This window comes from Talpa occidentalis, unplaced genomic scaffold, assembly GCF_014898055.3.
Source record: "Talpa occidentalis isolate TD23 unplaced genomic scaffold, MPIMG_talOcc4v2.1 talOcc4.10, whole genome shotgun sequence".
Lineage (NCBI taxonomy): Eukaryota > Metazoa > Chordata > Mammalia > Eulipotyphla > Talpidae > Talpa > Talpa occidentalis.
The window spans coordinates 5,671,222-5,698,550 of record NW_023600993.1 but is presented as its reverse complement, the minus strand read 5'-3'; the positions used below and the strand labels follow the sequence as shown (position 1 = coordinate 5,698,550).

General features: G+C 51.0%; 1 protein-coding gene across 1 annotated transcript in view; it reads right to left on the bottom strand.

Annotated features, from left to right (window-relative positions):
- The window catches only part of SLC6A11 (solute carrier family 6 member 11), an 83,997-nt gene that overhangs the window by 18,322 nt on the left and 38,346 nt on the right, over positions 1-27,329 (bottom strand). Inside the window, exons 6-7 of the mRNA XM_037522781.1 lie at positions 21,892-22,026; positions 1,408-1,511 (exon numbers count right to left, since the gene is read on the bottom strand). Of these exons, the coding sequence (XP_037378678.1) occupies positions 1,408-1,511; positions 21,892-22,026 (239 nt within the window). The remainder of the gene's footprint in view (positions 1-1,407; positions 1,512-21,891; positions 22,027-27,329) is intronic.

Here is a 27,329-nt window from a genome sequence, read left to right as displayed (position 1 = left end):
CAAGACCAAGGCCAGCACCACGGCAAACCTGCTAGTTGAGGAAAGTGATGTCATTATTAGAGTCTGTTGATGTTCCTATTGGTTTTCATATTGATCTATTTGCCTTTACATATTATGGCTACAGATCCTTTCAGTATCACTGTATGTTGTTAGTGTACCCTTTCATTGTATAGATAATCTTCACAAGAGTTTATTTGGAGATATAATATGGAAGGGCATGTAGATGTTTGTTTTAACTTTAAATTATAAAAGTAATATGTATTCAGAGTACAAACATCTAAACTCTCCAGGTGAATACAGGTAAGAAGCTGTCTCTCCACTTCTGACTTCCAAGCCCCACTTTCCAGAGGAGGCGAGTTTCAATAATTTCCTGTGTTTTGTTCTAAAACTTTTCAGAAGTTTAAGATTTTCATGGGGATCAATCTATTATTCTCTTCCTTTGTGACGCTAGGGTTTTACTGTTTTCTCCATCTTTTCCTGTTGTGAAATCAGTTTTTTCCTGGTTTTGTTTTAGAGTACACTTCATTCTTTTGTTGATCTGACACCTTTTGTGGTGCAAACCTGGGGCAAGGAATGGGGTCTACCCTGACTATCTCCCCCAAACACTCCAATCTTTGAACCACTTGCTGGAAAATCTGTCCTTCCTCAGCTGTGAGCAATGGCTTCATCACCGTGACACCAAACCCTCATATTCAAATGAGGAGCTGTCTGTCTCTAAGGATGAGATGCACTGTGCAGTCGTCCCTGAACATCTACCTCTGTCACCAGGCACTGAATTCGGGGTGCAGGGACCTCAGCAGAATACCACCAGCCTGGAGCCAGTGGCCAGGGGGCAATTTCATTTCCAGCACATGACTGTTGGTAGCCTTGGGCCGGTCCCTGCCCTCAGTCTCACTCAAAACATGGACTCCCCTCCCCACTGGGGGTCCCTCCCAGTGCTGGTGTGGCCAACTGCAGGCTGAAGGACAAGACAGGCGCCAGAACTCCAGTGGGACAGGACAGGATCCCACAACTAAGTGAGCAGGGCAGGGAGCAGGATTCTGAACAGAAGGCACAAGAGCCTGGTGCAAAGGGCCAGGGTTCAAATCCTGGCTTTGCTCTTCCTCGCTCTGTAACTTGGGCCAGCCGCTTACCCACCTGGGAATGGATCTTTGCCTCAAAGGGTGGGATGGAAGCCTGTATATGATTTCAGGAGTGGGCTTGCTTTGCAGCCTGGAATATGCTTTGATCACATCTGTAATCATCCTACCTCCATCGGGGGCCACCTTTGACCTCAGGGTGGGGACAGGCTGAGAAACAGCCCACCTGCCTCCTCCTGGCCCTGCCGAGGTTGGGGGAGGGACATGCATGGGCACTGGTGGGGCAGGGTGGAGTGTGCGGGGAGCCAGCAGGCCTGGGAATGCTCACCTGTAGCAGTTGTTGTTATAATTGTTATAACTTCCCAGAGCAGTCAGACAACCCAGGCAGATGGCATAGGAGAAAAAGATCTGTGTCCCAGCATCTACCCAGACCTGCAGGAAGGCAAAAAGAATTTGGCAGAGAGATCAGAAAGTGGTGGGTGGGTGGGAGGCCCCCTTCTCAGAACCCCCACCCATATCCCCCTCCAAAAAGACTGCCAAGGGGTCATCAAACTTCACAGCCTCCTCGGGGACGCATCTCTTAAGGAACTGGATTATTAGGTACCTTTTGACCAAATATAAGTGTCTTTATTCTAGAATTTTCTGGAGGTTGATGGATAAGAGTTCCCTGAATCACCAGAATGTTTTTTCGAGCGGTCTGACCATAAGAATATTTATTTTTTAAATGAGAGGAAATCACTCTTCTTCTGTTCCTCGTTCTGAGGCCAGCTCTCTTCTCATTTTGGAGATTTGAAGAAAGCTCCCCCAGCCCCCTGTGTCTCAGAACTCTCCCCTCTGCACAAAAATCTTTCTTTCCTCATTCTTTCGGGTCTGAACAGACAGCACACACCAACTCGGATTTACTTGAGTTTGTTAAGTCATTCCACAAACACTTATTACAACTGAAGGTTTTTCAAGGCCTGGAGCTGGGAGACAGGGCGGCAGGGGAACCACCACACACTACTGTGATGGGGCTGCTCGGTCTCCACGTGGAGTTGCTCATGCATGTTCTGAGGCCTCTGCACACTGCGTCATCTCCTGACTCCTCCCTGTCCCCTGGCAAGTGCACAGATGGGTGAGAGGAGCCCCCAAGCACCCCCATCACCACTGGGTCTCCTGGCGAGTGATGCCCCCCACCATGTAAATAAACTCCCTGCATGTTCAAAGCACCGAGGAGAATTTTCCACCTGCGAGTCCCCAGCGGGGTGACCAAACAACCATTTTCACTTGCAGGGAGCTATTCTTGCAGGTGGCTCACTGTGCACACCGACACTAAAACAGGCAGCAACCGCCTGTGCCCACCCAGCATTCACATCCCCCTTTCAGGGAACCGCACGCCCCTTTTTCCTCTGGGAAACCACCTCTCCCCAGCTCAGAGGTTGCTTCGGTGGCCGCATGGCCCAGGCCTGACCACAGTGACTGCTCAGGGATAAGCATGCATGGTTGAACTGCTGGCCCTCTGAGTGAAGTCACAGCAAATGGGGTACATTCTTCTCTCCTGCGGGTTTAGCCTGAAACTGTTGGGACACTGCTGGCCATGAGTCTGCCTGACAATATAGCCCACACGCAGGAAAGCAGAGTTGACAGCAAAGAAAGATTGATATTGGTGACATGACTTGAGTCCCTGGATCCAGCCATGCCTGAAGTCAGAGCTAACCTTGAACACGTCAATTTCAGTGGCTTATAAATTCCTTTTTTTCTTTAAGTTAATTTGTTTTTTTTTTTTTTTTTTTTTTAAGATTTTTTTTTTTTATTTATTTATACAAGCACTGGGCACAGTCAGAAGCACGGGATGGTGAGAGAGAACTCACCAGAGCCAGAGCAGGGAGCAGAGCAGGCAGAAGGACCGAAGTACACTGCTGAGGGGAGCAGCGGGGGACAGGAAAGGTCTGCGCGCCATGTGGGACCCTCCTCCAGTGGCCGGGGAGCAGCCGGGGATCGAACCAGCACTGCAGAGGCTGCGGGCAGCTTCGCAACCCAGCGCTCAACCACTGCGCCACCGGGGAGGCCCCTCTTTAAGTTAATTTGAAGGAGATTGTAGTCACTTCAAATGGAAAGAATTCTGACTAACGGCAGCATTAAGTTTTTAGGATTAAAAAACCCCAGATTTTCTAAGCCCAAATCCTTCCATGAATCCTGAATTAGTGATGAACCAGCATTAATGGAGCACCCCGTGAGAGCAGCACTGTACATTATATACAGCAGCCCATGTTTATCCTCAGGTGAGATAAAAAGCTTTCAGAAGAGGAGGTACCCGGGGGCTCTCCTCAATAAGGGGTTCTCTCTGCTCATGGAGCCTCACTGGTCAGGCCTAGGGTTTCCCGAACCACAGTCTCAGCTGAAGCTCCAGCACAGCCCGGACGTACCCCTCCTTGCCGTGATGCATTCTCAGACCACATCTTCCCTTTCTGGGCAATGCCAGGGCCTGGGCTTCCTGGGCCTCAGCCCCCAGAATTCCCTGTGTCTGCACCTCTTCTCTCTCTCCTACCAAGGGAAATACCACACAGGCGTTCTGTGGCCAGCGTGGCCCCATTTGCTCATGTGCTGGGCTCTGGGGAGTCGGCCTGCTGGAGGGATGGTGCTGTCCATGGGATTTTGCTTGACTCCTCTAGTTTCTCTGATTGATTTCCATTGCTTCTCCCCGATTCTCAAGAAATCCTCAGTGGGCAGATGAAAACAGATTGGTCTTGATTGGAGGTGAGAGAAGAATCCCCAGCGCTGAGCAAAGGGACACACTGGAGGGCAAGGCAGTTTAAAGGGCAGGTGGTGGTATAAGGTGGAGGAAAGGGGATAAGTGTAGTTCTGGGCAAGGCAAGCTTGAGACGTCTAGGCAAGCTCTTCAGGAGACGGGGGGAGAGTCTAGAGCAAAATGTTGCAGTCTGGGCTGGAGACACAGCTCCGAAGGCCATTGGGACTTTTGCTATGACTTGACACTGCTCTGGATCCAAAACTCCCTCCACTGGTCTTTTCTATTTTGCACATTTCTAAAGCTCATGCTGATACTAACTCTTCTGCTTAGATGTGTGCACACTGGGCATGCAGAGTGGGAGAACCTCCCAGATTAGACTCCTTGGGAATATCCCATGCACGAACATGGTGGACCTGCATAGGGTCTGCACCATCAGAGCCCGGGGATGGGCATGATCCTTACGTGTCTCGGCATAAGCCTGTGGTCCTGAAAATGCAGGGCTCCAGTTATGAGCTCCCCTAGTCTGGGAGGGAACTAATGGATGCATTGAGCAGCGGCTGGATTTGGTTAGATGGTCACCACGAGGCCAGGCTGGGGTAACGGTGACTTCCAAATCTCTGTGGCTCAGCACAACAGAAACTCATTTCCTGCCACACAAAGCCCAACACAGACTCACATAGAGGTTCTCTTCCACCCAATGACCAGCGGGCAAGCTTTTCTGCTTTATGACATGACCATGTCCCCTCAAGCTTCTATCCAGTCACTAGGACAGCAGAGAGACAACTGGAGATTCGCCTGGGGAGCCTTCAAGAACCTGGAGAACCAAGTCTCCTGTTCCCCAATCTGTACCAGGGGAGTCTGGGAAATGGACTCTTCCCGTTTACCAGAGGGAAAAAACAAAGGCAGGCGAGAGCATGGCACTGACTATGCCACAGGGGACCCTGAGTCCATTTCCACAAAGGCCACTTCTCTCCTCAATGAGGAATTCCACCAACACCCAAGAGCACACAGGATCACGGTAGCCATTGGGGTGACTTGATCAAATGGGGAAAGACAAGCTAACAAAACAGGCTAACAACGTTCATGAGCCCTCCTACCTGTCTGGTGGTGGCCTAAGAAATGGGGGCTTAAGTTGTCATTTGTTGAAAGGTTACCACGTACCCAAGGCTCGGTTTCCACTACCATCTCCCTTGGCAAGTAGTTGCATCTCCTGTTTTACAGAAGAGGAAACCGATCCACACAAGCCAAACCAACCAGTAAGCGAGCATCAGGTTCGAACCCCAGGCGTTCTGCCACCAAGTTTCAGAGAAAAGCTGCCCCACTCCCACCCGCGCAGAGCAGGCTGGAGCCTTTGCTGGGACGGGAACAGCTCTGTGCTGTCAGGTCGCACAGGACAAAGGCCACCCCACCTCGGTGAATGGAGGAGCAGGCAACCGAGCCTGCCTGTCCCTGCTCAGCTGCCCAGCCTGTCCCAGGGCGCTACAAAGGGGGCAGCTCCAGAGAAAGGGCTTCCTATTTCTCAACACAACTTGAAGGGAAAACAGTCTCGACAGAACAAACCCTAAGGAAGCTGGGTCAGGAGCTGGGAACCGGTCACTCCCCTGCAGCAATGAATGGGGGGCGTTCTGGCAGCGTAGCCAGAGGCAGCGCACATTCAGAGGTTGGAGGACAGATTTGCATGGGAACAGGGGAGCCGAGACCCTGAGAAGAGAGGTGGTCCCGCCCTCTAGCTCTGGGGCAACCTCACCTCCTTCAGGGCAGCGGGTTGCCCTGAGCCTGGGTGCACAGCAGGTACAGAAAGCAACGGGTCAGGGACAGAACCACCTCCCCCAGCAATCCCTCAGGGCCTGGCCATGCCCGCAGGGAGTAGCCCTCGGTGACACTAGGCAGGAAAGCAAGGCAGTTTGGCTGGGCGAGGACAAACTGTTCCACCCACACTCAAACCACATTTGCCATAACAGAGGCCCCAGTTCACACAGACAGCACTTTACAGTGACAAAGCTCCCCACGTCCTGTGACCTGCACCCCCTCCAGACGGGCAGCAGAACTTCTCCCAGGTTCGAGAGAGCTGTGTGGGGGGTGGAAATGTGCTCACCCTCTTTCCTCCCCATTTCCACCTGGACCCCACTAGTGGAATATCAACTGTCTCAGAAGTTTGGGGTGAAGGCTTCATGTCTTTTCCACCTCTAGGACAGAAGGGGCTTGCCTGACTGGGGAGGCCCAGGAGGGGGTGCCTCCAGAGAGCCTCCCTCCCTCTCTCCTCCCCACGCTAGAGTCACAGCCTGTGTATGCAGCTTCAGCAGAGTATCCAGCTCTTGCAGGGCAGCAAGGAGGAGCTCGGAGCATAGGCAGGGCTTGGCTAACACTAGCCCACGCCAGGCAAAGCAGTCTTCAAAAATCTGGAGGGAGAAAGAAGCCTCCTCCCTCTGCCCCGCAGTCAACATGCGTGTGCCAGCAACGTGCTGGGCACAGCCCTGGAGCTCTGCCCTCGGAAGACCACAGACCAAGGCAGAGGAGCTACAGCACAGCATCCGCTGGGCAGGCGCATGTGGGGGGACCATGGGAGAGGAGGGCGAGGCGCAGTGGGGCGCAGGGCCACTCGGGGAGGGGTGGGTGCAGCTGCTGGCCCGAGGGGCTGCGGGGGAACAGGAGCTGGAGTGTGATTTTCTATGGCCTCTAAGGCAGCTTGGGCCGCAGAAAGAAGCTCCCCTAAAATCAAGATTTCAGGCCATTGGCAAGAGCAGAGGGACAGCACCCCGTGGTCATCAGAGGTGGGCGCACGCTCCCCACGCCCTGGAGCTGGGGTGTCCTGCTTGAGGGCTGACGAGGGCAGCTCGCGCCCCGCTGCAGGTTGGTGCCATCATCACACAGCTCAGCCCAGCAGCTACACCACATACCGGGGGTGGCGGCCCAGGCATCGGGCTTGCTGGCAAAGGCAGTGCCCCCACTGTCTCCTCAGGTGACACAACGCAAGCCAGAGCGGGGACATCGCTGGTCCACTTGGCTCTGGGGAGACGGCCACACTGGCCACTGCATGAGGAGTCTCCTCGGAGTAGGGACAAAAGGGCCTTCAGAACTGCCCTCGGGAGCCTGGCGGCCTGCGAGGGAAGGCACTGAACACCAGCAGAGGGGGACGAAGTCTGGATCCAGGTGCCTGGCCCCCAGCCTGGCTGGGGCTCCCTGGGAAGGGCAGGGGCTTCGGTGGGCAGGGGGGCATGCTCAGCAGGGAGCCCGGCTCTCCCACTTCCCTGCCCTGAACCTCTGCCTCCAGCTCCTGAAGGAAGGATAGGGGCTGCAGGCACGCTGCAGGTTACCTGGGTTCCCCTCCTCTGAGCTCGCCAAGGCTAACCCTCTCAGCTGCACTATGAAAACCAGTTTCCGGGCCTCCCTGGTGGCGCAAGGGGTTAAGCACCGCACTATGAAGCAATCCACAGCCTCTGCAGCACGAGTTCAATCCCCGGCCTGCCAGGGAGCTACCCACATGGTGCAGCAGACCTCTCCTGACTCACCCACTGCTCCCCTCAGCAGTGCACTTTGGTCAGTCTGCCTGTTCTGTTCCCCACTGTCTCTGGTGAATCCTCTCAACCCCCCACATCTCTGGCCTGTACCCCAGCTCTTGTATGCATAAATAAATAAATCTTTAAAAAAAAAAGAAAACCAGTTCCTGTGTCTTGGCTACTGCCAACCCGTCCCCACCCGGGGAACGAGTCAGACCGCTGAGAAGCACCCGTGGGCGTGACCCCCATCACGAAAGCAGTCACCTGCCCTTGGCACAGTGAACGTGGGCACAACAGTGGGAGTCGGGGGAGGAGCCAGTATTTCCCTGCTCTCAGACTCCTTGCAGTCCCAGTGCCAGCCAAGAAGATGCGAGAAAACCTCCAGACCCAACAGCACATGCGGCATTTGGCTTTGGGTCCAGCAGCCAGGACAGGGCTGGGGCCCGGTGGCTTATGAGCTCTATCCCTTTCCTTCATTAATGTTTTCTTTTCAAATAGCCAGACACACACACACACACACACACACACACACCCCACAACTTTTGTAAATAGAGCCTTCCATGAGGCAAGAACATAACTTATATGGCCCGGCAGAAAATGGCTGAATTAAGCTCTTTCTCTCGGTCTTTTATATGGGGAAAGATTCTCAAAAGATTAAAAGTAGGTTAAGAGAAGAATACAACAGCTGTGTTTCCAGTGTGTACCTGACAACGGCTTTTGTAGAAGTGAATAATTACATGAAAATCGCTTCCTTCCCACCTCTTCCTCAGCCCCCTCGGGGTTGCTAGGCGCCCTCTCTCCTGCTCTGGCTAATGCCACATACAGAGGCTGGGGAACACAGTGTGGCCATTATGCAGGACGGAGCAGGGAGGCGAGGGCTCAGAGGCTCCCTCCCTGGTGGATTCATGGGAGGGGGGAGATTTCAATGCTAATGTCCTGGGCAGGCAGTGGGACAGGGGTGGGAAGAGGCAGAGGCGCTGGGCCCAGCAGCCCCCCTGGAAATATGTTCTGCAGCCTCAGAAGCCAAGACCTTCCCCAGCAGCCAGCCCCGGGGCTGACTCGGGCCCTGCCAGTGAAGTGTCACTGGCTGGCAGGTTGCAGGTGGTGGGAGGCCCTTCAGCGTGGTGGGGTGGGGGGATGGAGGGAGTCAGGGTGCGTAGGCTGACCTATGGCCCCTTGTGTGGAGCAGGGAGCCAGGTCACTGCGGCTGGGCCTCTGCCCAGGGGCTGGCTGCCACATCCAGGGACTGGACAGACAGTCCCTGGCCAGGGGCCAATAGCAGTGACCTTGGTGCCTTACATGGTAGGACCCGGGGGAGGGACTGGCTGTGCACACCGACCCCTATGCACTGCAGGAGACACTGAGCTGCGTTTTACCACGGGATTAGACGGGTGGGTAGAGGATAGAAAGTGTGGGTGAGGCTCCAGGACAGGTTCTCCCAGGACTGTCTATGTGGCCTCAGGATGGGGGTGCTAATTAAAGTCTCCCCCCAATAACCTTCCTCTGGGGGTACACTATGGGCTCTGGATGGACAATTTGTTGCGCAGGTGTGCCCTGTTGATTGTAGGGTCACCAGCGCCCACTCTCTAGATGCTGAGGGTGGCCCCCATCACAGTGAACACCAGAACTGAGCCCCACTTGCTTCCACTGTCTCCTGAGTAGTTGTTAACCCCCATTTGAGAAGCACTGAGGAGGGGCAGTGGAACCCAAATTCCTGCACTGGGAACACAGGCCTGGGTCTTTAGACCAAACGGGGTCACGGGCTGCCATGCCCCTGTGTGTCAGCCCAGCGAGCAGCCCAGATGAGCCTCCCCCACCATCACCACTTCCCTCCTCTGAGTCCCATGGAGCTGGTTCGGAGGTAGAGAGCCAGGGAGGGGAGGGCATGAAACCCAAAAAGAGCACCTCCTTGGTGAAGGCAACAGGGTGTTGGCCCAGGGCCAGATGATTCAATCAAATCATCACACTCCTGGCTGACGTCTGTCTCCTCCTACTAGAACAGAAACTCCACGGGAGCAAGACTTTCATCTGTTTTTTTCACTGATATACACCCAGAACTTTGCACAATACTGACCTATGGCAAGCACTCAAAAAATATTGAAGACCCACAGTTGCTTAGAGTCCCCAGGACAGCGAAGGACAAGCTGAACTAAGTGGGTCAGGACACCCAGCTCTAGTCCAGGTTGCCTTGAAAATTTCTGTACATTCTCCCTAAGGTTCTTTTTTTCCTGGCCTCAGTTTTCCAATCTGTAAAATAAGGAACCTGGATGGCAAAGAAGATGATGAATATGTTGCACACACATCCCATTCCAATTCCTGCCTATGGCAGACATTGCTAATCAATCTCACATTCCTGCCAGGGCTGGACATGATAATCAACTACTGCACTCTCCTGCCCTCTGTCCCCTAAAAAAAAGTCCACCACCAGTCAGAGACATGCAGGTGTGTTTTGGGGCCAGTGAAGCTCATTTTCCCTGAGGTATTTCAACCTTGTAGTCTTGTAAGCCCAGGAAGACACCATGGAGTTGAAGACACAGGAGACAAACTTCAAGTCAAACACAAGGGCAGGGAAGCTCCTAAAAGGAAGGGGAGGTGGGGCCACGCTCACAGAGATACATGCTTTCAGGGGAGTTTCTCTGCTCTGGGCCGGATGTCTGCAAGGAAGAGCAGGCTCTTCAGTGGAACAAACAGTATGAGCAGGGCCCTGAGACAGGGAAAGATGTGTCTGAAGGACATGTGTGTGCAGGAACGTTTCTTAGCAAAGGGCTGAGGAAGAGGATGCCACGCAGCTTCCTGGAATCCATGGACTCACAGAGCGGGGATCTCACTCCTCGAGATAGCTTTGGCCACGCAGAGTGGGCATGGGAAACGCCCACGGAGGCCTCAGGGTAGACGTGGGAGGACGCAGCTCAACTCCAAGTGAAACAGCATTCTACAGTGAGAGGGAAACCACTCAAATTCCTCCTGCCCCCAGAAGCTCCCAGAGGGCCTACACGGGCTAGGGGAGGGGCAGCCACAGCAGCAGCACAAGAGCCTCCTCCTGGCTGAGTGGCCAGGCCTGGGGTGAGATCCCTGCCGCCAGAGGTAATCAAGCACTAAGGAAATGCCCACATGCACTGGACATGAGGCTGATCACTGAGGTTTTCTGCTCCTAAGAAACGTAACCGTCAACAGGGCAATTCCCTCCAACAGTATCTTTTGAGCATCATTTATTCACCAGGCGTGGTGAGTACAGCCAAGTGGACACGGCATGGTGCTTGGCACGCGGCAGCTTGCTCATGTCCGCACACACAGACGTCCTTCCATCTCTACATGCCTGCCACCCTGCAGGGTCACTTCGTCACCTGCTCCCCTGCTCTCCAGAAAGGCAACCACTTTAGAGGACACCCACTCCTTGGGCATGACACCCAGAGAGCTCAGCGCAAGGGCAGAGGCAGTTCTGGTGACTCTGTGAGTGTGTGGCAGGCCCCTTCCTCCGTGAGCTGTGACACTGTCTTCCTACAGCACAAGGTGTGGCTAGAGAAGGCAGGAGCGCTGGCTAACCTCAGGGGACCCTGTGACTGCCACAACGCCCCCACCCCCCACATGGTCCTCCAGGAGGGAAGGACTGTCCTCATTCCACAGCCCCCCTCCCAACTCCCCCTGGGGCTGGGCTTGAGCAACAAAACCCAGCATGATCATTTTAAAAAATAAATCCAGACATGAATGCTGATGTATCTGGGGATGCCGATGTCTGCAATTTAGTCTCAAATGTATCAAAAAAGTAAAATAAAATGGATGCATGAATAGGGAGGGTGTGCGACTGAGCAGACTCAGCAAGATGGGGTGGGGTGAGTGGGTGCTCCCTGGGTAGGCAGAACCAACAGAGACAGCGGGCGCTCCCACCTCAGCTGGGTCTCACTGAGAAGACAGTTGTGTCTGCAAAACAGGGAAGGAAACACTTCCCGGGGGGGTGTCCACAGCAGTGGGGGGGGGGCACAGGAAGACCAGTAGCTCAGGCCCTGTTAATGGGGTAGTTGGGGAAGCCCCTACCCCAGTGACAGGCAGAAGCCACCATAGCACTAATCTCCAGCCATAACACCTGGAACTTCCAGGGGTTCAGTGGTCTCCTGCTGACATCACCTCAAAGATTAAAAACACTGAACTCCTTCCATCAGCCAGGAGCAGCCTGTGGGTTTATCTGAGTTCCTCAACCTCATTTTCAGCCATAATTTTATCTTTGTGGTGAGGCAGCGCCACCTTCCAGGGTTCCAGAGAGGAGGAGGGGCCAGGTACACGTACCCACACACCCCAAGCTTGACTTCATGGGTTCCTTTTCCATTCCGTGGCTGAAGCACTCACTGAGGCCATGTCTCGCAAACCCCTCTCCCCTCTTTGTCCCTCCTCCCCTGCCACCCGCTCTGAGCTTGGACAGTGGTCAGGTGCTGCTGTCCAGGGAGGGAGCCAGGCTCCCAGATGGCGACCACATGCCTGACCCGTGCTGGTGAGCACGTGCTACGTGCATGGCTACACGCAAGCCACCACGGGAAAGGTCTGAGAGAGACACTGCACTCCAGGAGGGCAGGCGGGGGCAGTGGCCCCATGCTGCTTGGAGGGCCCCCCACCTCGTAACTGCACTTGCTCACAGTGACCTCCACGGCCCCTCCCCCCCACGCCAGTCACCCTGGGCAAGCCTGAGCGCTGTCGTCTGCAACCCTGGTGCCGTGTGGGTGATGTACAGTCCAGGACCACACACGCGACCACAGCACCGCGTCTCTCTTGGGCTTCATTTCCACAAAGGACATTTTAAGGAACAGTTCCTGGGCTCTGCCACCTTTGATTAATCAGATGCACGTACTGCCAGAGGGAATTTGCTGGCAGTGTGAAGCTGCCCGTGGCTGGCTCAGGAGAGTGAAAGAAAAGCAAAGGGCCACTGATTGGGAATGAAAACCAGTGATTTTACCCGATGCCTCATTTATGGCCCAAGACACTCTGGCACAGGAGAGACAATGACTGTTCAAGGTCAGGGATGGTGCTGGGTCCCCTGATTCTGAGCGGGGAGTTTCCCACCATACAACACTACTTCCTGGGGGTGGAGTGGGCACTGTTGATATCATGTGCTTAGCCCACTGGGCTCCAGGACTGGGAACATCTGTCTCTAAGGCTCTAATCAAGGAGACAGAACTTTGTTCAACTCTTTGTGAGCATTACAGGGGCTTGGCGCTTGCCCTGCTGGGCTGCCCAGTGCTTGGCTTGCACATGAGAAGTGAGGGAAGTGGAACGTGAGCTTAACACACCAGTGAGTTTTCACAGATAAGAACCTCAAATGTCAATAACTCAGCAAACTGAGATGTAGCTGAGCTGCTCACAGACAGAAAAATTGCTCTCCTTGCTCAATCCGTGCTGGGCCGGAAAGCAGTGCAACACACTGCATTTGCAAAGCACACCTCTCATCACAGAGGAGCTGCAGCCCTGGCATCTCAGTGACTAGACCTTCCCAACCCTCTCTGCTGCCCTGGGCTTCTCAGAGCTCTTCTGTACATGTTGGCCTGCTTGATGTCAAGAAAGTCACTGGCAGTGGAGAGGGTAGGGCTGATTAAGATGGAAGTTCAGAGAGTTTAGGAGCCTACCAGAGATCACAGAGCTGGTGAGTCAGGACCTGATCCCATGTCTGGTCTAACCTCTGGATTTCATAGATGAGAAAACAGACACAAAGGGGTGGAGAGGTGACAGATGTTTCAGCTGAGGATCCTGGCTCTGCACAAGTTATGATCTTGGTCACGTGCTGACTTCTCTATGGGACTCAGCTCCTTGTCCACAAGAGAAGAAAGTGAACCTAGATATTGACTTTTAAACTTGTTGAAATAGAAAGTAAATGGGCTCATGGGACTTTTGATCAAATACCTCGATGAATATTATTTTACTCCAAAACAAGTTTACTATCAGATAATATAATGATGATAGTATGAAATATGAAGTCACCACCACAAATACAACTTGATAAATAAAACTGAACTTATGAATGAAATGAGAATGACCACAGCCTCCTCCCCTTAATATTAATTTGCTACTTGAAAATTCAGTATGTCCTGTTCAAGACTGGCAGATGAAGAGAAGCAAATATCAAAGGTTAAACATATTTTTATGGGAGGACAGAGAAAACACATAATTATGAACTAAAATAGCCATTTTAAATGCATAGCTTGGCTTGAAAGGCAGTTAGAACATTCTCCCAGATGGCAGAAATGAGAGAAGTCAGAGCTGGGGATGAGGAAGAACAAACCTAGTAATCCCTGAGGCTATCCAAGCAGAGAGAAGTCCTAGAAGCTGAGGTTTAAATTCTGTTATAATCTATTAAGTGATATATGTGACCACAAGTTGAGAGGGACACAAAGCCAGGAGCCAGAAAGGGATTGTCATCTTGTGAGTGAGATGTTAGAAATCTCACTACTCAGCTTAGGACTCAATATGGCAGTGCCAGGCGTGGACATGACCACACACTATTCCTGTAATCCATATTACACCCAAGTTTAAAATGGATTTTAAAATGGCCACCCTAATTCCATACCCAGCGAACCAATCATTCCAGAGTGATGGTAAAATAATTATCTCATTAGACACATTCAGACCAAGAGAGCTTACTTGAAAGAACTACCAAAGGATGCATTTCAATAAGAAGGAAATTTCATCCAGCAGAAAGAAAAAAAAAAAAAGAGAGAGAACAAAGAAATTGGTAAAAAAAAAATTATTAAATCCAAGTAATTATCAATTCAAAAAAGTAATAAGGCAAAATTTTAAAGATGATAGTAACAGTAACAAGGATGATGGGGGAATGTGGGATTTGGAAGAAAGTTGTGTCCTATGATATTTTCAGAGGATGAAGCTAGTTAATAGCTGCTCTAAGTGGGCCCTGTATCTTCTATCTTTCCACTGTACTCAGGGGAGATCCTTCCTTCCCAACCCAGGCCCAGTGCACATGTTCCTGGCACAACTTTCTCAGCCCTTCACTGGATGGACCTCCAGTCCTTTCTGCCCAAGACAACTATGCCCACAGTTCTGGTCCTGAGTTTTCAATGGACATTCTTTGAATGCTTCTGGAAATAACCAGCATCCCTTTCCCCTTACCCCCACCATGACAGACAGGCAACCTTTTGCAGGGATCCCAAGAATGAGCTCTCTTCCCTCTTCCCAGTTGCGTGAGTGATGGCAGGTGGGTAGCCCAACACCCCAGGAGAACCTTCTGCTGCACCTACTTGTCCTAGCTCCTGTAGCTCCTCTGACACAGACACATGTGTCTGACAGTCTCAGCCTGCCTAGGAAGTCTCTTAGGCCAGCACTTCAAACTTTCAAGTGTGTATGAGCCAGTGAGGGCTGTAGCAGATGGGGCAGGTCTGGGGTGGGAGTCTGCCTTTCTCACAAGCTCTCCTTGCAGCTGATACCACTGGGCTGGGCACTGTACTCCGAAAAGCAAGGTTTTAGACATTGTCTTGAAATGCCAGGTGCGCCTGTCTGTATGCACAGTGAGAGCTAGCACAGCAATGCCCTACATTAGCATCTGTGACTTCTCTTTTTGCTGGGTCTATTTTCCACAGGCTTTTAAAAGCATGCTCTGTGAGAACAGGATGGGTTAAATCAGCTCATGCAGTGCCACAAACACCTGATGTTTTAGTCAAGAAAATAAAATCAAAGTTATATTCATCTTGTAAAATAAATAGCTAACGTTGGCCAAGCATTTACTACGTGCTGAATGTGACATCATGATTGAGCATTATCTCGTTCAAACTTCCTAGCAACCCTATCATAGAGAAGGAGCACAGGACAGAGTGGTAATGGGATTGGTCTAGGGTTACACAGTAGGAAGTGGATGAGCCATGATGCCAATCCAGCACCACGCGATAACTCTGGCTGAACACTCACGAGCAGGGATTTTGAGTTTTGGAGGTGGGAGGACTCACTTCAGGAAAAAACATCCTTAATGAAATATCTGCACACACTCAGCCTTATTCATAATTGCCAAACATGGAAATATCAAAAAAACCCATTAATTGGTGAATGAATAACCAAACCGTGGCACATCCAGACAATGGGCTATTAGTCAATGATTAAAAAAAGAATTGAGTTATTAAGCCACAAAGAGACAGGCAGGAAGTTTACAAGCATATCACCCCAAGTGGAAGAAGCCAGTCTGACAAGCTAGACTCAGCATGACAATGACACTTGGGAAAAGCAGAATGGTGGAGACACTAGAAGGGCAGAGGTAAGCAGGGACTCAGGGAAGAAGGCTAGTGGGAGGCGGGAGGGATGAATAGGTGGATCACAAGGGATTCTGAAGACAGTGAAACTATTCTACAGACTCTGTAGGGGTGGATTCATGGCTTGTTGCATTCAGCTAAACCCACAGGCTGCTTAACACTAAGTAAGGGGAACCCTCCCAGACTATGGGCTCATCTAGTGCATAGAATGTGTTGATACTGCATCACCAGTTGTAACAAATGTACCACACGAAAGCCAGGTGTTAACAACAGAGGAAAGGGGGGTTGGAAAAAGGAGGGTATATGGACTCTTCCGTACTTTCTGCTTCATGTTCATGTAAAGCTAAATCTGCTCTACATCTCAAGAAATTATTAAGAAATATTAATTAAGAAATGCTTAATGTACAAAATTTTATGTCCTACTGTGGGGTGAGGGCAAAGAGCTTTCCCCAATTAAAAATCCCTGTCCTTGAAAAGATCACTCATCCACCTCCTCCTCCCTCCTCCAGTAGAGCCCAGCAACCATGTAGCAAGGGCAGATACACTGTACATTTCTGTTGATTCAGTAGAAAAGCAAAGATCGAGCACAGTGCCTGGCCCACAGTAGGTGCTCAATGGTACTTGCTGGTGAACAATCACAAGGCTACCATTCTTAAATGGCCCGGTGAGACTCCCTAGAGACAGGCCACACTGTCCCCCTCCTGCTTGATGCAGCTTAGGGTGCCACCCTCCGTGGCTGGTACCATCGCTGCTCCCATGAGACTGCAAATCCTCAAGGACAAAACCAGTGGTTCATCCCTGGCACCCCACCAAGTGGTCAGGTCTGCACATAGAAGGTGCATCTTGAATGTTTGCTGACACCTTTTGAAATGAACCCCACTGTTCTTCTTTGTCGAGCCTCCTGGGCTCTGGAAGTAGCTGGACAAGCCCCACAAAGGCACTAATTCTGGCCATACCTGCCATGGACAGGTGACATTATGGCTGTCATGCTGTTTGGTGCCCACAGTCCTGCAGAGTCTCCATTGTCCTTGGTGGCCAGATTGCTTCCTCACTCACCCGCCTCCCATTAAGGCCATTTCCACATCTTCCCTCTTCTCTTCCAAAATCACTATTTTCTCATTCTTTCTGTGCACCTGGAGAAGTATGTGCTGTTGCATCTAATACACAGCGCGGTGGTGGGGGCAGGAGACTAGTACAAGGTTGGATCCTGCCCTCTAGAAGCTTACAAGGGAGGGAACTGAGGCTCAGAGAGGGCAAGTCATTTGTTTAGGGCCACACAGGAAAAAGCACACATTCCAATGAAGCTCTGTTTCACCCCAGAATTCTCAGCTTTGCCGAGCCTCTCTCTTGTCAGGGTAATCTTTTGAAGCAACGGTTTTGTTCAGATTGGCCAATTTCTATCCCCAAATTACTCATCAGCACCCTGAAGATCATGGGGTGAAACTTTTTGAACTTGGCCCCCAAGGCCCCAATGAAGGGGCCTCAGACTGCTATCAACACCTTATTTATGATTCCCTGACACAAAGCCTACCCTGAGCCACCAGGAACTATCACCATTTTGTTCACCATGGAGACTCGCCTATTTCCACTGTCTGTGGTAGGAGGAAGCGGGCAGTGGAGAGCAAGAGGCAGCGATCCCTGAAGAGACTGGCTGTGCCTCAGTTGCTTAGGGTTTTCAACCCTGGTGCCCACACTGAGGGTGGGGCACTGACAAATAAGAGCAAAGAAATCAAGAAAGAATATGGAAATGAGACAATGAATAAATGTGCCAACATTGGGAGTCAGGTGAGTCGAGGGTGGTCCCAAAGTGGAGGTGAGGGGGCTTCCCACGCATAGGAGGGGCCAATCAGAGGCTGAACAGGTTAGCACAGAGGGACTTCCTGGGCAGGCTGGCACTAGACCTGCCCCATGCGAATGCCAGGATTCTTGCAAGGTAGTCACGGGGGTGTGGGATGCTTAGATGACAGAGCGAGGAATGCCAGCCTCGGGCTGGGCAGAGACGAGGTAAGCCCAGAGAAATTAGAGACAACAAAGTTTTAGCACTGCACCTTTTACCTGGTTGAGTCATGTGTAACTAGGTTCAAGTGTAAAGAGGAGGCAAGAGCTTCAACCTCTCGGAGTGTCAGTATCCTCACTGTAAGTGTCAGTATCCTTACGGTAAGATAGCAGTTTCAAAAGCCTCAGAACCTATAAGCCAGGACTTTCCTTACAGCTGCAAGACCATAAGGCCCTATCTCAGTGGCCATGAGGATAAACAGTACTTGTATACAAGAGCACTTAACCCCTGGGTCTATAACATAATAACTTTCAATTACGGACTATTTGCTGATGGAGTGAATCAGATACATTAAATGCCAACAAGCTCAGCTTGGCCAGGCACAGAGATGACAACCACTGTCGCTGCTAGTCACGGGAAGCCAGCAGTTCCTGGATCACTCAGGCTGCAGATTAACAAGGCACTTCTGGAACTGCTGAGAATGAAAGATTCCAAACCCACATCTTGAGCAAGCCTGTGGCTCAAACAATTTAGGGGTGCCCCAGTGAATCTCAGTGGAGGGCACGGGAACTCTGGTTCCACACAGGAAACTCTTATGGAGTTTCCAGCAGTCAAGAAAAGAAGAAATGTTTACTGGCGTCCTTTCAGGCTACATGATGTTAGGTCACTAACTTGTTTCTAATTCTTGAGGGGCTTATCTACTGGGTGGAGGGGCACACCTGTGCCAGGCCATCTGTACCCCAGCACTGTCCTACACTCCTGTTACACTGACTAACTGTCTTTCCCCAAGACTGCCATCTCCTTGAAGATAAGAACTACATGGGATCTGATTTGGCTTTTCCAGGGCCTGCTGCAGAGTGGATAACAAACTGATGCTGGGGGAAAAGCAACCTTGACCTAGAATCAAATATGCTGAAAAGAAACCCTGGAGGATTTTCAGTTCTAGGAAGTGCCTCCCCCCCACATCAGTGTTGTTTGCAGTATTTTCAAAAACATATCTAATCCCTCTAAGTTGATGTCCATATGTAAATTTTGCCTTGAAAGCCCAATAGCTGAGAGGCCCATTTGTCCTTGGGGCCTGGCCTGGAATCAGAGTACACTGCCACCAGGTGGCAGCAAATTCCACAGCCATATCCAGGAGGTTGATCAAGTGGGATTTCAAACCAGGGGCTTGTTTTCCCTCATTTGTGCTCCTAGCGGGCAGGTGGGGGGATCTGGTGTTCTGGGGCACCCTCATTGTCTGAACATCCTCTGCCCCATCCCCAGGGAATCAGACACCTTGGTCTCAGTCTCCAGCTCCTTCCAGAGAGAAGGCAGACTTGGGGAACTCATGCGCGCCCTGGGAAAGCAGACCCCGCGATTTGGATCTGTGACAGGCCTTCTGTTCTTGCCCTGAAAACACACACTTGAAACACAATGGAGAGGGAGAGTGGCAGGAATCTGGGGCAGGGAAAATGTGATTTCCTGCAAGAGTCCCTCAGCTCCCCAAAGGCTGAAAAGACAGAAAATAAAAATTTGCGGGGAAAAAAATGGAGTGGAGGCACTTCACACTTGAGAGAGAACACAGGGCTGACAGTGAGGACAAATAGATGTTTAGAAAGTTATAACAGACCACGGAATGCAAATTGCCAGGGACAAAGAAGGCGAAATGCTGTGTTGCTTCAAGTTCTTGACAAGAAACTTAATTTACTGGATCTGTAATCTTAGGTTCCGAGTTCAAAGCCTCCCTGTTGGGCTGTGGGGCCTGGGCTCGTCCTGCCTGGAGTCAGTGACAGGAACCAACGTGGGGAATCCCATAGTGTTCAGGGATCCCTACTATGTGCCAGGCCCTGAACTGGGCACCACAACAAACTCAAGGTGCTTCTGCATTATGTGCACACTAGTTCCCAACTTCCCTGACCTGTGGTGTTCTCACCCCCCCAGCAGGCGAGAACCAGGAGCCCAGACAGGGAGGGACAGGCTGGGGCCACCCAGGGGTTCAACACAGCAGTTCTCATGTTTCTCTAGATACAAGATTCCGCTGCACCTAAAACCCCTCTCATGGGAGAACACGCACGACAGTTTCTGCTGTGTCGCTGCGATGCAAAGTCATACAGACTTACCTGAAAATGTCCTCTAACCACCCATCCAACCATCTAGCCATGCATCTGTCCATCTGTCTGTCCGTCCATCTGTCCACACAGTCATTCAATTCATTCACAAATTCACTACTGAGCACTCACTGCAAGGCAGGCGCAGCCTGGTCCAGGGGTGGAGCAGAAACAGTGTGTGATAAATCGATTCTCTGCCCCCACTGAGTTTGCATTTTAGCGAGCAGAGGATGGTGATACAGGTGGCATCTGGGATGCTGAGAAGTGTCAAGAGAAAGCTGAGTCTGGGCTGGTCAACAGGGTATGCAGGGGGCGGGGGGGGGACCCTCCCTGAGACCCCAGCCATAGGGGCACTGTCTCTGGATCAGAAAGCAGCCCCATGGCTCTCTCTCAACCTCACAGCCACCAAGGAGAAGCTGCGCTCCCAGTTGCCCAGCACCCACAGCTGATCTCTCTTTACACCTTTTCTGGGGCTGTCCGGCATCACTGGCTGGGGGGATGGGAGGAGTATGCCCACCACCACCTCCTCACTTCATCAGCCTATCACATTTGCTTCTCTCCCTCTCTCTGTCCCATCTTCCCAGTCATCACCAACAGAGAACCAAAAAAGATTACAGCACCCCGGTCTGGTGAACTAGATGGTGTTAGGCTTCATGCTGAAGCAACAGAATCTTTCTTCAAAAATCAATAGAGCTCTTGTTCAGTCATTCAATAAACAATGACTGAGTACCTACTATGCACCTGGCACTGGGCTGGCCAGGCACTAGGAACATAGAGTTGGACAAGACAGGTACAAACCTTGTATCTTGGGGCAGCTTCCCTGCCCCACAGAATTTGTATTCTAGCTAGAGCAGGCAATAAAAAAATTAGAGTCAGGTAGGATATAAGGCAGGCAAGGTAGAGAAGAAAGGCCAGAGGAAGAAGGTGTGTTTGTTTCCCAGCACAGAAAAGGCATGTGCAAAGGTCCTGAGGCAGAAAGGCACAATACCTGGATAAGATGGAAGGAAGGGAGTGATGGAGACTTTGAGGTCCCATCCTCTGGATCTTATTTCAAAGACAGCAGGAACCCCAGAATCAATTAAAACAAAGGGGTACCTATCAGATTTATATCTCAGAAATATCACTGCTGGATGGGGAGTGGCCTAGAGGGATCAAAAACATTTCTGGAAGACCAGTATGGATGCTGCTGTACTTGTCAGGTAGGAGATGATGAAGCTGGTACCTGGCTGTTGGCAGCAGAGGCAGAGAGCAATGTGGATGGAGTGGGGGGCAGGGTCAGGTGAAGGTTGGAGCCCTTCATCCTTCCCTTCACACGGGCATCATCTGGGGGCCTTTGAAGGACACTGATATCTGGGACCCTCCTCCAACAAGTTCATTTTGACCAATCTGGGTGGTGCTTTGGGAAGTGGAATTTTCTAAAGCTCCCCAGGAGCTTCTAGAAAGTTGCAGAGGCTGAGAAGGCCTGGGCTGGAGATGCTGTTTTCATCTCTTGTCTACCTCACCCCAGGCACACCATCCCACCCACGCAGAGAGGCAGGTGTAAACAGTAACTACTCACCATGCAGAACAGCCAAGGCCTCACCAAAGACAAACCACGGGTCAGCCTGATTTCACCGATCCTTTTCTTTCTGAGCTACCACCACAGAGAAAATCACCACCGAACATCCAGTTTGTCTCACTGATATTCTGACTTCAGAGACCTGGCGCTCAGGTGGGGAGAGACTGCACAGCAGGCCTCCGACAAGAGATTCACTCAAGGTCATTTTGTTATTAACGCCAGTGAGAATAAAGGAGCCCTGGCCACGCCAACACAAAGCCCCTCGCTGGGGGCCTGACTGCACGAACCACCACGTTGCTCAATGTCACAGCTTCCAAGAACCTAAGGACCACATTAAGTGAGGATTTCTGTGTGTTTTTATTGCCACTCGCCTCTAACCGAAACTTAGCATTTTATTCAATTGTGGAGGCAGGGACGAGCCACAGCCCCGACAGCAGCACAAAGCAGAGGCTTCCCGGTCACAGCACAGATGCCCCCCCACACCACTCTGTGCCTCTCTGCCTGCAAGCATTATTAAATTTGCTGTCAGAATTGCTATTTACTGCACCAATAAAGAAGCACACACATTGTCAGGTCACAAATTTGTTGCTTTTGATGTTCTGGTGATTCCAGATTTGCTTCCCTGTGGCCTTAATTCACAGCAGTTGATGGTCCCGGAGGGACAGCAGGCTGGCATGGGGCACGGGGCACCACGTGTGGTGAGAGCACTTACCTGTGGGTCAGAGAGCCGGGAGAGGTCAGGGTACAGGTAGAACTTGATTCCTTCGGAGGCCCCTGGCAATGTGACCCCTCGGATTAGGAGGATCAGAAGCATGATATAGGGGAACGTCGCGGTGACGTATACGACCTGCCAGGGGAGGAGAAGAGAGGATCAAGAGGGTGTGACAATTGTGGGGACATGTGGGCGATGTGGCAGGGCCCCCAGCTTCTCCCCGGAGCAGAGGATTCCTGGAACAGCACTGAAATGCAAGATGGCAGTTCTCCCGCCCCCTTTCTCGCCTCCACCCTGCAAGAGCTGGTGAGCAAGGGTCCCTGGGAGCCCTTGATGAGGCGGGTGTCCGTATCTTTCCAACATTTTGAGCATCAGCCGCGGGAGGAGATACTGATAATATGATGATTCTGTAGACATGGAGCTGGGCAGGCAATCACACAAAGCCATCCTCACTCTCCCCTGTGGGGTGCGTCTAGGATTTTCTCTCCTACCTTTACAAGGTGGGCCTTGATGGTCTAAATGCAGGTCATAGTTCACCAACAGGCCGAGAACCACAATTTATAAAATAAAGCTCGAGTTTTTACAGCCAAAGATAGAACAGGATAGAACAGGAAAGGGACACGTGGGGGAGGGATGCGAGGGAAGGGGACCCGGTGTGGGGAGCTGTGGGGCAGGAAGACCCAATGTTTGCTGGAACCATTTTGGTTGGGTCTGCTTGGCAGCTGGTGATTGGACCCAATGAACCCAAGAGGCACTTTTGGGTCACAATTCTGGTTCAGAATCAGGAACGATTCTGAAACGAAATCTCCCCTGAACTTCCCCACACGCGAGCTCAGACAGTAAGGGCAGCACCTCCCAGACCTCACAGGTTCCTGCCCTGAGTCTGAGATCTCAGCAGGACCCAGTGTACCCCCAACCCTGCCCCCAGATTTGCTCTGCTTTGTCACATCCTCTCCTCAATCACTTGGTCCTGTCCAGTCCATCTGTTTGTCAACACTGGGGGAGGGGGGAATGGACACTTCGAGAATCTGATGCAGCTCTGGTCCCTCTTCCCCTCCCCCAAAATATGCATGGACACAGGTATGTGCACATGTGTCTGAATGGCTCAGACACTCGGGTTCCTAGATAAAGAAACTGTGCTCTAAGCTCTGCGATCCTCTCCCCTCTTGTAGCCTCTCGCTTCTTTTCACTAGCCCTTACCCCACTGGTTCATTTATTCATTTACTCACTCACCCACCTAGTCACTCAGTCAAACACGAAAAGCTCTCCTCATACCAGGCACTGAGCTAGACTCTGGAAGGTACAAGTAAGAATGGAAGCTTCTGCTTTCAATTTTTCATTTCTACAGGCTGGAGGTTTCTGCTTCAAGAGGCTTCCCTACTGGTAGAACAGACAGACATGGAGGGAGGTAGATACAGATGCATCATGTACCTGGGGGAGTGCAAAGGACTATGGAGCAGAGAGGAGGGCAGTCAGGGAGGGCTTCCCAAGGAGGCGATCCAGTTCTAATAGCCTATAGAGGATGAATAGAGGTTTAGAAAATGTGATGTGGGGAACCAAAGGAGTAAGGGACAAATGAAAAATAAATTTATGATTTCTTTCTTTTATTTTCATGTAAATTAATAACCTAGAAATGTTGAAATAGAGACACCAAATCCAGTGCACAAAGTGATCTTTGTCAAATGCCTTCTCATTTCATTGAGGCATATCCTTTGGAGGAGACAGAAAGACTACAGAACAAAACTACTACCTTTTCTTTGCACTTAAAACCACGAGGTAAGAGACCCTACAGTACATAAACATGAGCATAAACCATTCACTTCACAGTGACAAAGCAGGACAAACCCAGCCCTAAAAGATAGGAAATAAGAACCAGCAGGGGGCAGTGACAACAGGTCCTGTGGCTCCAACCTGGAAGGCCAGGTGATTTCACCCAGACACTGAATCCACCCAAGAGGATGGCACCATCCCCAGCCCATTCACTCATTGCCTTGCCCAGCAATTTCAGCATGCCTGTTTCCAAATAACCAGCATCTCAATCAATATGTCATATCATCAATACAAACAATCTCTCCCTGTCATATATAATATAATACAGACAGGGTGAACACAGGTCAGACATGTAAGAGAACAGCAGTTAAAATGATAATGATGATGATGATAACAATAATAATAATGATAAAAAAAATTAGACACCAGCAATCAATAAGGGTTGATGGTTCCTGGTCAGAGAGCAGGAAGAGAAAAATCTGCTCCCCTTAACCATGCAGGTATAATTTACCATAGAGCTTCAGCATTTTATGAAAATCCTTGATTTTTCTTCCTTTAAAATGAAGCCTCCTGTAAATAGCTCAAGTCTAGGAAAAGTCAACCTCAAATCTACTGCTTTCATTGAACAATTTCCACTTGTATGGCAGAAGATGAATTATCCAGAATGCCTGGTTAATGATATTTCTGTGGCTTAGCTTACCCCAATGCACACAAAATTTAAGGGAAAGAACATTAACATGCAAAACATAAGAGGAATTAAAAATCATAAGAATTTGCCCTTCATCCATGGGGCCATCTTCAGGGGACTGAACTTGCTGGTCATGCTCTTCCCAGTCTATTTCAAGTGGACTGGGCCACTGAGGTGTCATAAGGGCCACTTGTAATCTGGCCAAATGTGCCCTCCCGGGTCCCCCAGCAGCATGCAGAGTGCTCTTTGATTATGAGTGGCGTGATTTATCCAAAGCTGGTGAGCATACCAAGGCCAATTCCATGGTTGGTGTGCTCTGCTGCTACAGTCATTTAGGAGAACAGCATTCCCACCCCTGGTATCTTCACTGTCACAGTCCTTTTATAAAAACATAAGGGAAATAAAATATTCAGATCAATTGCCCAAAGACTACAGTGCAGAACAGGAGTCAGGCTGTTAAAGTGAAATTCCTTTGTAAGCTGAGGTTGCAGAGCCCCCAGTCAGGGGACAGAGGGGGCTTAGGGGCAACATTATGGAGTGCACAGCAAGTGGAGGTGGGAGGAAAGGTGAAAGGAATGCTGAGGCCGGTCTGCATCTTCACATCTTCACTGGCCCCAGCTCTCCTAAAAGCCCCTCTGGATCTGTTTCTACCTCAGTCACAGATGCTTGGACATCACCTTTGATTTTTCATGAGAACAGCTGCAGACCATCCAAATCATCCAGGCCTAGTCAGCAAGAGACTGCACATAAATGGCATGCACACTGCCTCCCCATGCTGTGCTCATGCCAGACATCACTAGTCAATCACAGCACTGTCAGCCGGAGCCTGGATACAGTCTCAGACCTTTCCACCGGGGTTACCCTAGGCAGCTGTCATGATTGATGGGGAAGAGATCTGCTGCCTTGATCTACTCCATTTTTCATCTCTGTGTTCAGAGTCTTCCTCAGGCCTTAGTCCCTGGCCCTGGAAAGGTAAGACCCAAGTCTGGTGCTCAAAGCTCAATGGCTGAATTCAGAACTACTGAATTTGGCCTGAGTGCAACACAGTGGTGGGAGGGGCCAGCACCCACTGAAGCAGGAAAAGAAGGCTGGACAGACAGGTTGGAAGGAAGGGCCTTTGTGAAGGCTGTGACTGGGCAGGGGGTCAACGCTGAGTCCCAAGGATAAGTAGGGGTGGGAGAAGCCACTCAGATAGGGGAGAAGTGGAATTAGGTCAGGACATGGAAAAGGACACAGAATATCTTCTCAAAATCTCCAGGTTGCCCCCAGGTGTTCGAGTCTGCCTCACCTCTTTTCCCACCTTCAACCCGTGGTATCAAGTCCTGCCCAGTTGGTCCCCAAGTCTTTGCTGAAATTACACCCCTCCAGCCTCATAACTGGGGCCCTTCTTGGTTATTACCCCTCTTCTTTGTCAAGCGACAGCCCCATGCTGTCCACACCATGGACAAACCTGGCCTGTGGTGTCCTGTTCCTGAGTCTACCCTCTGCAGCTCCACACTGGAGGTTGTGGGGACTAGTGAAAGGGTTGGGCTGAGTCAGATGACCCGGGTCCCCTACCTGGCTCTGCTCCAGCTCGCTGTGTGGCTTGACCAGTCTCCACCCCTCCCCCAGCTGCTCTGTTCTCTGCTGTGCTGGGCTCTTCGCTGCTGGGAGCACGCCAGCTCCTTCAGTCTCCTTGCCTTTTCATGCCGCCCTTTGTGCACAGTGTACATCCCCAGCTCCTCAGCCACCCAGGGCGTCAGTCCTGGGTAGATCTAACCCTCCACTCTCAAAGTCAGGGCTCTGCCTGCAAGGTACAGTATCATTGTCCTGTTTGCTTCATAGGTCAGGCACCAGGGCCCAGAGTGGTCCGAGTCTTCTGCCCAAATGTCAAGCGGCTGGACTGTAACATCCTCCCCTCCCTCAGCCCACATCCATGCCCACTCACACCAGCGTGTTCCCAGCACCGCTAGATGCTCACCAGCAGCTATTAGTGCCTGGCAAGTTTAAGATTTCTCAAAATATAAACCCCACAAGGAAAGGGGTTTTGCCTTGACTTTCCCTGCTGTATCCACAGCGCCCACAATGCGGTACATAAGACAGGCCCGTGAATATGGTTGGCTGGATAAACCCATCAGCAGGCTGAGATCTGGAGTCCCAAGGTTAGATGGCGGGCTCACTTCATCCACATGAAAAGCTCGAGCCACATAAAATAGGATTCAGAAAATCGAAGCACATTTTAGGATGAATGTTGACAGGACAATCACAAGAGATTTGATTTTAAAGAAGGTACAAAGGGCAAGGAATTTCAGGTGCGAGGTGCTCTCTGGGGAAAGCTGAGAGTTCTTTCAAGATGTCCGAGGCCCAAGGATCTGCAGCAGAGAGCAGAATTGCCAAGAAGGGCCAGGAATTATGCTAAATTATGCAGTGTTTAGTGCTGGGCACAACAGGGTCAGTGACAAGGTACCATCAAGTCTGACCTCCCTGGCCGCCTGGATGCAGCCTGACTCAGGCTCAGAGAGGTGGATGGGGGGGAAGGAGGGTCCAATTTGTCAGGCCCCTGAAACAAAGCTCCTGCCCAGAGCATGCCCCTTTGGTGAAGAACATTTTTTTTTTTTTTTTTTGCTATTGTTCAATTTCCTTTTAGCAGGTCAAGTCCTTCTGAATAGAAAGGTTAGCACAATTGGTGGTAATTACACTGTATCCTGTTTTAATTGACTCTAATTGCTCATTTGCATTCCAATGCTGGGATTGAGGGGTGTTTTTCCCCCACATCCAGGACACAGCCATTTATTTCATCGTAAGGGGATTGTCTGATTGTTGAGAAAGTCACAGAAATTGCAGAGTGCTGCCACCATCCAGAGTTTTCCAGGATGATGGGTGCTTTGGAAAGCTGAATGTTGTTTAAAGGACACTGAACGAGCAGGGTGGTGTGGGGGCAAGAGCCCAGGAACAGCGGGTCTGAAGATTCCACAGGCTAGGCAGCACGGGCAAGCTCTAT